The sequence below is a fragment of the Triticum aestivum genome, chromosome 7D, assembly GCF_018294505.1.
Source record: "Triticum aestivum cultivar Chinese Spring chromosome 7D, IWGSC CS RefSeq v2.1, whole genome shotgun sequence".
NCBI lineage: Eukaryota > Viridiplantae > Streptophyta > Magnoliopsida > Poales > Poaceae > Triticum > Triticum aestivum.
Genome location: NC_057814.1, coordinates 6,327,068 through 6,337,394, shown reverse-complemented (window position 1 = coordinate 6,337,394; position 10,327 = coordinate 6,327,068). Strand labels below are relative to the sequence as shown.

General features: G+C 43.0%; 1 protein-coding gene and 1 pseudogene across 1 annotated transcript; one reads left to right on the top strand and one right to left on the bottom strand.

Moving 5' to 3' along the window:
• Positions 1 to 1,755: 1,755 nt before the first annotated feature.
• On the bottom strand, positions 1,756 to 3,814 carry LOC123166384 (uncharacterized). Its single transcript, XM_044584181.1, has 3 exons — positions 3,519 to 3,814; positions 2,306 to 2,403; positions 1,756 to 2,214 (listed from the first exon to the last, which is right to left on the bottom strand). The coding sequence occupies exons 1-3, from the start codon at positions 3,798 to 3,800 to the stop codon at positions 2,070 to 2,072; spliced, it is 525 nt and encodes a 174-aa protein (XP_044440116.1). The 5' UTR covers positions 3,801 to 3,814; the 3' UTR covers positions 1,756 to 2,069.
• Positions 3,815 to 6,062: 2,248 nt separating this feature from the next.
• LOC123170567 (2-methylpropanoate--CoA ligase CCL4-like) overlaps positions 6,063 to 10,327 on the top strand; it is a 44,615-nt pseudogene continuing 40,350 nt past the window's right edge.

The following is a 10,327-nucleotide window of genomic DNA, read 5'->3' as shown; positions in this document are numbered from 1 at the left end:
ATCGCCGCGGTTTGCGTTAAGGAGACCCCCTCTCTCCAATCCTTTTCAACATCCCCATTGCTCCTTTGCACTGGCTTTTCGACATGGCGGCTTCCTTGTGGATGTTTTTTTCCTCCCCGGTTGCCTCCCCAAGCTAAGAATCAGTTTATTCGTGGATGCTACCGCCATGTTTATCTCCCCTTGCCCTCAAGATGTCACGGTCACTAAACATATTCTTCATTGTTTTGGCAATGCCTCGGGCTCCAAGCGAACCTAGACAAGAGTGGCTTTTATCCGATTGGCTGCGAGGACATTGATCTGCCTTCTCTGCTTGTCAACTTCCCCATATGAGTGCTCCAGTGCCCTTGCAGATATCTAGGGTTGTCCCTACATTTCATGGATATCACCGGGGTGGAAATCCAGCCGACCTTGGATAAGATGGTCGCCAAGTTGCAGAGATGGAGAGGAAAACTCACGTCCAGAGATGCAAAACTCCGTTTGATGGACTCTGTCTGTCGGCCATTCCCTCCCACCTCATCTCTGTATTCAAGATGGATAGCTGGGCCATCAAGCAAATTGATAAGTTACATCGCAACTTCCTTTGGCACTCCAAACCAGATGCCTTGGGAGGGTTGGCGTTGGCCAACTAGGCTACGATCTGTCGTCCCAAAGAGCTAGGTGGCGGCGTTTTGGATCTCTGCCGCTCCGACCGGGGACTGTGTCTCAGATAGAAGTGGTTGCAATGCTTGCATGAGGACAGACCTTGGCCAGGTTCCGCGATTTCATGTGACAAGGATGGCTAGGCCCTATTCAGTGCTGCAACTAGTATTACTCTTGGCAGCGGAGAGTTGGTCCTCTTCTGGCAAGACCGATGGCTGGACGCTGTCACTTCACATTGCCCTAGATCTTTTCCCTCTTTGCACGCAATAAGCTATCAGTCAAGAAGGCGCCGCACAACCAAGCCTGGATGTCCGGGCTGCACAAGATCTCCACGCTCACCCTATTGGCACCGTTTGTAGCACGTCCAACTACAAACCCGCCGTTCAAGATTCCTTCAAATGGAATTGTGACCCATGGGCGATAAACAGTGCGTGTACGGCCTACCGCTGCCAATTCCTGGGCTCCTTCTCTAGAATCAACTTTGCCAGGATTTGGAAGGGCAAGATCGAAGGCAACTGTCAGTTCTTCATGTGTCTATGGCTAAAGGGCTGTACTGTCACTAACAACAACCTAGCAACCTAGCAATTAGAGGGCTGGATCATAATGATTATTGCAACCTGTGTGACCAAGAGGATGAGCCTCCTTTCTACCTGACCCTGAAATGCTCTTTCTCCTTGGAGGTTTGGTTCCTGGTTTCTTGGTGGACTGGTACTCGGGCATTTAGCTTCAGCGCCAACTCCTGCATCTCCATTGCTTCCCCGTAGAGTGGTATGATCTGCACCCTCCCCGAGGAGGACATAAAAACAACCATCTACACTTGCCAGCACATTTGGAAGGAGCAAAACAGATGAGTTTTCAAGGGTTCTTCCTTAAGCGCTGCTGCCCTTCTTAGCCTCATCAAACATGACATCTTGCAGTCTTCGTCTTCAACTCACTGGATGTCGGATGACGAAACTACCCACCTCCAAACCCAAATTAATTTGTACTAATATTTGTGTGCTGTATAAACTACCCACTTCCAAACCCAGATTAATTTGTACTCCTGTGTGTACTGTTCTAGGCACCTACGCCCTGTAAAACTTTGTAGCAACATTTTTATGTTGCTCCTTCTTTATATATATTCAAGCATTGTCAATTCCTCAGAATATCCATATATAGTCATAGCTATAGACACCCATACATAGCTGATACGCATATCAATATTCAATACATGAGTTCCCTAACATAACCTATTAACAACTCAGAGTTCTATATAACATAATGAAGTACTGACACATGGCTGATAGGCATATTAATACATGAGTTCCCTATAATGTAACCTACTACTCGTTAAGAGCTCACAGCTAGCTGATGATAAGACATCTCAGCTTGTTCCACTAGCTCATCACCTCAGTTTGTTCCGCTAGCTAGTTCATCAAGTGCTTCTTCCACTAGTTCATCACCTCATCTTCTTCCGCCAGTTCACTAGGAGAAATGAAAAATGCTATGACTTTCACCACAACAGCACAACAGGCCATACGCTTTAGAGTACTCCAAGTATCCTTCATGATTAGATCAGACCTCTCCTTCTCCTTGCTTTAGAAAAACATGTATAGTTGTATGATTATTTATTAAATGACAGAATAAAACTAATATTAAGGTTAGAAAAGGGAAATCATAATCATACAGCGTACGGTTCAGACACTCTTTGATCTGTTCCTCTAAAAAGGTTGCCTCTCGTAAGAGCTCCTCCTGGCTAGCTGATTCCAAGTTAATTCTTGTGCGCTACAATAAAAATAGAGAAATCCTGGTTAAATAAGAAACCTCACACCTCTTCTAAGGCAGCTTGTACTTGTATCTGCTTTACAAAAGTTGCTGAAAATAATACTATTAGCTAGGATCAATGTTCAAAATAACAATAAACAGTGAACGAATAATCACCCCACCATTTAGTGTTTACAAGATAAAGGGGAATGCACACTGTTTAAAACGAGCCATATACATATATACTTGTACAATGAAAAGGAAACATCTAAAAAGATCATTTGTCTAGGATCTAAAAATCAAAATCTCAACAATCATCCAAGGAAGCAGCACAAAGGGGAAGATTTGACTAATCTATGCTTGTTCAACCTAGATGCTTCATGGTACAATTTGTAATGGGCAGGGGGTAAAGATATTTCTACTAAAAAAGCCCTATAGCATATTCGATGTCTATATAAGCTGCCGTTTCTACCAGCCTGACCTTTAAATGTGGTTTGATACAACAGGTCTAGAATCTTTTCACAAAGGCCTTTATCTAGAGCAATGCCTAGAATCTCAGGGTTGGTTTCGATAAAATGTGATTGCATTTTCTAGAATTGAACATAAGAAAACTGGTGGAAATTTTACATACTAGGGGTGCCCCAAAGATTACAAAACTATAGCAGTTTTATGTTTCTAACGATTATAAATCACTAGGGTACTAGTATCCAGATTTATCCTATTCACTTTTGTGTGAGATTTACATACAAAGTTTAGCTCTGGCATTACCCATGGTCAAACCGCCCCAGCAGATCATGGAAGATATCAACAACATGGCTGCACATGCATCTATTTACGCCCAGCCATCTACTGCCCGCATAAACTCCACACTCAGCAATAATGATACTCACTCTGATCCAAATTAATTGACGCAGCCTCTATACAATTGATTCGAATCGGAGGAAGTAGTTTCAATAACAATACGCCCAGGAAACAAGCAAACATATCCTTTGAACCTAGTGGCCGACATGATTTATTCGTGCAGTGCAGGGATTGTGTGAAATAGCAAAGGGAAAACTATCTGCAGAGATGAGGAGGGGTCAAAACAACAAAATTGAACCAGCAGCGCGTATCAGAGAGGAGGGGTCGGGAGGTACCAGGAATCTGGTGGAGATGAGGCAGGGACGACCGCCGGCCGGAGGGGAGAGGCGGCGGGTGGCAGCAGCGGCGGAGTGGAAGTTGGGGCGGCCGCCGGGCAGAGGGGAGAAGCCGAGGGCCGGCGTCTGGAGGCGGAGCGCAGGGGCGGAAGTCCGCACCCTCGCCATCAGGGCACGCAGCGCCATGGATGGCGGATGAGGCTGGAGGCTGTGGGTTGGCGGCGCGGCGATGTCTCTCGAAGCAGCGGACGGGTGTCCACCTCGTCCCGTCCCCTCGTACATATGTCTGCGACAAGTAATGTCTCTGGAAGCCTCTTCGTGGTCCGAGCGGTACTACATTTTTCTTTTTTTGAGGAAATCCGAGTGGTACATGTTGTACGAGGACAAAATTGCTTGCACCCAACCAAAGAAGTGCGGTTATACCCAAACGCGGCTCGAGGGGGAAATAGCCCTCGAACTTGATTTTCTTTTTTGGCAGTACAGTTTCCACGCAAATTTAACAAAAACACAAAAATTTAAGATTGTTTTCAGATTTAAAATATTGTTCCCAAATCTCAAAATGTTCGCAAACTAAGAAAAATGTTTTTCAATTTCAAAAATATTTCCAAAGTTAAATAAAAATAAGTAAAGAAAAAAGCAGGAGAAAACGAAAAGAAAAACACACACAAAAGAAGTAAAACCTAACGGGGAAGGTTCTAAAATGTTACCGGCGAAACCAAAACACGGGAAAAAAATGACAAAATGGGACGACACATGTACGTCTCACAGTTCCTCAGAGGGTACATGCATGAGCAATATCCAACGACACCACGCGGAATCGGAGGAAATTGCACCCGGCGAAAGAAGTTTCATTTTTGATCCGCAGATGCGGCCTGGATATTGCAAAGGAGCTCCTATTGGGGCGAGCAATTTGTATTGGGCCTACCCATTCGCGCGGCATAGAATGTTGAAATAGCAGAGGAAAGGGGAGAAGCAGGGATCGATGTCTCCAGGGAAATCGCGGGCGCTGCTAGCCACTCCACCCAGGTCCCATTCATGGTAAGTAGTACGGGTTCCGTCTTACTTGAGGCAATTTGAGAAGGTTTTCTTCTTTCCTTTTTTTCCCATTTTCATTACTTTTTGCACTTGGTTTCTTCATTTTTTTCTTTTTTACTTTGTTTATTTTGTTTCTTCTTTTCGTTATTAAACTACATTTTTTATATGTCAACTACATTTTCTAATACATGTCTAACATTTTTCAGTACAAATTAAACATTTTGTAATACATGGTTAACATTTTTGCTACATACATTTTAAACATTTTTCAAATGCTTGGTTAACACTTTTCAAATACAAGATTAACTTCTGAATACATGGTCAACATTTTATATACTTTTTAAACATTTTTTAAATCCTTGATTAATAGTTTTCAAAAAAAAGTTTAACATTTTTCTAATACATGGTCAATATTTTTCGATACACATTTGAAAAGATTAATGCTTGATTAACATTTTTTGTTCAATAAATTTTTAAATGCTTGATTAACATTTTTATATACATGATCAATTCTATTCTTATTTTGTTAATACATAGTCAACATTTTTTCTGTACACACTCAACATTTTCCAAAATGCTTGATTAACTGTTTTCAGTTACTTGTTCAACATTTTTTCTATACACATTCAACATTTCCCTCTGGTTTACTACATAGCGCACCAATATTATTATTTTTTAAATGATTGATTAACATTCTTCTATACATTTCCCGCAAAAAAAAACATTCTTATATACATGATAAAAAAATCATCATATTTTGTGAGAATAAATTTACTCTCGTTCTTTTGGCGGTGCCATGAGGTTAGAGACTTCACAGAACCCATTACTGGGATCTGATGAGTTAATGTTGGTGTGTCAAACTTTTTTTATTGGTTTGATTAATTGTGGAGTTGAAAGCTTTCAGCAATGTGGAAGATATTGTGATTTGATGGCATGCACTTATAAGGGATCATCCCCGACCCAAGCACGTTCATCGATCAAGGCTTTCCATCTTTTGGGATAAGCAACTTAAGGCGCTTTCAAAAACGTTATTGATAATGCTTGTACGGGTGAAAGAGTGGCAACATCGTTGCTCCAGTCCAATTGCAGCGTCTTTACTGAAGTATTTGGAATATTTCTTCTAGCAGAGATTGATACAACAAAGAAGGTGTTTGCAAGATATTTCATTGTAATTCTTAGTCAGAGGAGTTACTTCTATTTTCTTAAAAGTTTAGGTTGTAATTGTTATTAGTATGAATAAGATTACAAATGTTTCTAAAAAAGGAGACACGCCCCGCTAATTTCTTAAAAAAAAGAGTCACGGCCCGTTATCTTCCAAAACAATTACTCCTACAAGCGGTTATAATTTGGCTATTTGTTTCTTCACATACCATGTGCTTCCAAGTCTATGCGAGCGCACGCGCTATTCATACATGTGTAGCCATAACAAAACTCCCTTCTAACCATGTGCTTCTAGCATTTCTAAGAGATAATGGGAGCCACCCTTATATGTTGGTCACCTACTCCTCAGCCTAAAAGGGGGTCGTGCACTGCCATCGTGGAATCTTTTTGGTGACCATGGTGTCGCTCGTGGACTGGGCGGTGCTGCCGCGACCGACGTTTCTGTGAACACTGCCCATGTTCCTGTTGGGGAACGCGGTAATTTTAAAAAATTTCCTACGATCACACAACATCTATCTGGGAGATGCATAACAACGAAAGGGGAGAGTATTGTTCACGCACCCTCGTAGACCGAAAGCGGAAGCGTTATGACAACACGGTTGATGTAGTCGTACGTCTTCACGATCCGACCGATCCTAGCACCGAAAGTACGGCACCTCCGCGATCTACACACGTTCAGCTCGGAGACGTCCCATGAACTCTAGATCCAGCTGAGGTCGAGGGAAAGTTTCGTCAGCACGACGGCATGATGACGGTGATGATGAAGCTACCGGCGCAGGGCTTCGCCTAAGCACTGCAACGATATGACCGAGGTGGAAATCTGTGGAGGGGGGCACCGCACATGACTAAACAATCAACTTGTGTGTCTATGGGGTACCCCCTCCCCCGTATAAAGGAGTGGAGGAGGGGGAGGGCCGGCCCTCTCATGGCGCGCCAAAGGGGGGAGTCCTACTCCCGGTGGGAGTAGGATTCCCCTTTCCCTAGTTGGAGTAGGAGAGGAAGGAAGGGGGAGAGAGAGGGAAGGAAAGGGGGGGGGGGGGGGGGGCGCCCCCACCCAATTCGGATTGGGCTTGGGGGGGGGGGGCGCCCTCCACCTGGACGCATCCTCTTCTCTCCCACTAAGGCCCAATAAGGCCCATACTCCCCGGGGGGTTCCGATAACCCCCCGGTACTCTGATAAATGCCTGAACTCACTCGGAACCATTCGGATGTCCAAACATAGTCTTCCAATATATCGATCTTTATGTATCGACCATTTCGAGACTCCTCGTCATGTCCGTGATCATATCCGGTACTTCGAACTACCTTCGGTACATCAAAACACATAAACTCATAATACCGATCGTCACCGAACGTTAAGCGTGCGGACCCTACGGGTTTGAAAACTATGTAGACATGACCGAGACTCATCTCCGGTCAATAACCAATAGCGGAACCTAGATGCTCATATTGGTTCCTACATATTCTACGAAGATCTTTATCGGTCAAACCGCATAACAACATACGTTGTTCCCTTTGTCATCGGTATGTTACTTGCCCGAGATTCGATCGTCGGTATCTCAATACCTAGTTCAATCTCGTTACCGGCAAGTCTCTTTACTCGTGCCCTAATACTTCATCCCGCAACTAACTCATTAGTCACAATGCTTGCAAGGCTTATAGTGATGAGTATTACCGAGAGGGTCCAGAGATACCTCTCCGAAACACGGAGTGACAAATCCTAATCTCGATCTATGCCAACCCAACCCAACAAAGTGTTCCTCCGGTATTCGGGAGTTGCATAATCTCATAGTCTGAGGAACTTGTATAAGTCATGAAGAAAGCAGTAGCAATGAAACTAACATGATCATAGTGCTAAGCTAACGGATGGGTCATGTCCATCACATCATTCTTCTAATGATGTGATCCCATTTATCAAATGACAACACATGTCTATGGTTAGGAAACATAACCATCTTTGATTAACGAGCTAGTCAAGTAGAGGCATACTAGGGACTATAGGTTTTGTCTATGTATTCACACGTGTACTAAGTTTCCGATTAATACAATTCTAGCATGAATAATAAACATTTATCATGAATTAAGGAAATAAATAATAACTTTATTTTTGCCTCTAGGGCATATTTCCTTCAGTCTCCCACTTGCACTAGAGTCAGTAATCTAGATTACATAGTAATGATTCTGACACCCATGGAGCTTTGGTGCTGATCATGTTTTGCTCGTGGAAGAGGCTTAGTCAACGGGTCTGCAACATTCAGATCCATGTGTATCTTGCAAATCTCTATGTCCCCTTCCGACACTTGATGACGGATGGAATTGAAGAATCTCTTGATGTGCTTGGTTCTCTTGTGAAATCTGGAATCCTTTGCCAAGGCAATTGCACCAGTATTGTCACAAAATATTTTCATTGGACCCGATGCACTAGGTATGACACCTAGATCGGATATGAACTCCTTCATCCAAACTCCTTCATTCGCTGCTTCTGAAGGAGCAATGTACTCCGCTTCACACGTAGATCCCGCCACGACGCTCTGCTTGTTACTGCACCAACTGACAGCTCCTCCATTCAATAAAAATACGTATCCGGTTTGCGACTTAGAGTCATCCGGATCAGTGTCAAAGCTTGCATCAACGTAACCGTTTACGATGAGATCTTTTTCACCTCCATAAACAAGAAACATATCCCTAGTCCTTTTCAGGTATTTCAGGATGTTCTTGACCGCTGTCCAGTGCTCCACTCCGGGATTACTTTGGTACCTCCCTGCTATGCTTATAGCAAGACATACATCAGGTCTGGTACACAGCATTGCATACATGATAGAACCTATGGCTGAAGCATAGGGAATGACTTTCATTTTCTCTCTATCTTCTGCGGTGGTCGGGCTTTTAGTCTGACTCAATTTCACACCTTGTAACACAGGCAAGAACCCTTTCTTTGACTGATCCATTTTGAACTTCTTCAAAACTTTATCAAGGTATGTGCTTTGTGAAAGTCCAATTAAGAGTCTTGATCTATCTCTATAGATCTTGATGCCCAATATGTAAGCAGCTTCTCCGAGGTCTTTCATGGAAAAACTCTTATTCAGGTATCCCTTTATGCTATCTAGAAATTCTATATCATTTCCAATCAACAATATGTCATCTACATATAAGATTAGAAATGCTACAGAGATCCCACTCACTTTCTTGTAAACACAGGCTTCTCCAAAAGTCTGTATAAAACCATATGCTTTGATCACACTATCAAAGCGTTTATTCCAACTCCGAGAGGCTTGCACCAGTCTATAAATGGATCGCTAGAGCTTGCACACTTTGTTAGCTCCCTTTGGACCGACAAAACCTTCCGGTTGCATCATATAAAACTCTTCTTCCAGAAATCCATTCAGGAATGCAGTTTTGACATCCATTTGCCGAATTTCATAATCACAAAATGCAGCAAATGCTAACATGATTCGGACAGACTTAAGCATCGCTACGGGTGAGAAAGTCTCATCGTAGTCAACTCCTTGAACTTGTCGAAAACCTTTCGCAACAAGTTGAGCTTTGTAAACAGTAACATTACTGTCTGCGTTGGTCTTCTTCTTAAAGATCCATTTATTTTCTATGGCTTGCCGATCATCGGGCAAGTCCACCAAAGTCCACACTTTATCTCTTCTCCGCTTTGCTCTGTTACTCCTTTTGCAGATGGTTGGTCACCACTCTTAGGCTTTTTGTTCTCTGCTTGTGGTGGGTCTCCACTTGAATTGATCAGGATTTGTTAGGTTGAGTGCATTTTCTTCAAAATCCAGTCAATTTCAAGAAAAGTATCGAAACTCATACATGGATCCCATCTCAGATTTCATGGCCTCAACCATTTCGCGGAATCTGGGCTCATCATCGCTTCCTCATAGTTCATAGGTTCATCATGGTCTACTAACATGACTTCCAGAACATGACTACCGTACCACTCTCGTGCGGATCTTACTCTGGAAGACCTATGAAGTTCGGTAGTAACTTGATCTGAAGCTTCATTATCATCATCATTAGCTTCCTCACTAGTTGGTGTAGGAATCACTGGAACTGATTTCTGTGATGAACTACTTTCCAATAAGGGAGAAGGTACAGTTACCTCATCAAGTTCTACTTTTCTCCCACTCACTTCTTTCGAGAGAAACTCCTTCTCTAGAAAGGATCCATTCTTAGCAACAAAGATTTTGCCTTCGGATCTATGATAGAAGGTGTACCCAACAGTTTCCTTTGGGTATCCTATGAAGACGCACTTCTCCGATTTGGGTTCGATCTTATCAGGTTGAAGCTTTTTCACATAAGCATCGCAGCCCCAAACTTTAAGAAACGACAACTTTGGTTTCATGCCAAACCACAGTTCATAAGGCGTCGTCTCAACGGATTTTGATGGTGCCCTATTTAAAGTGAATGCAGCTGTCCCTAGAGCATAACCCCAAAACGATAGCGGTAAATCAGTAAGAGACATCATAGATTGCACCATATCTAATAAAGTACGGTTATGACGTTCGGACACACCATTTCGCTGTGGTGTTCCAGGTGGCGGTAATTGTGAAACTATCCCATGTTGTTTCAAATGAAGACCGAACTCGTAACTCAAATATTCTCCT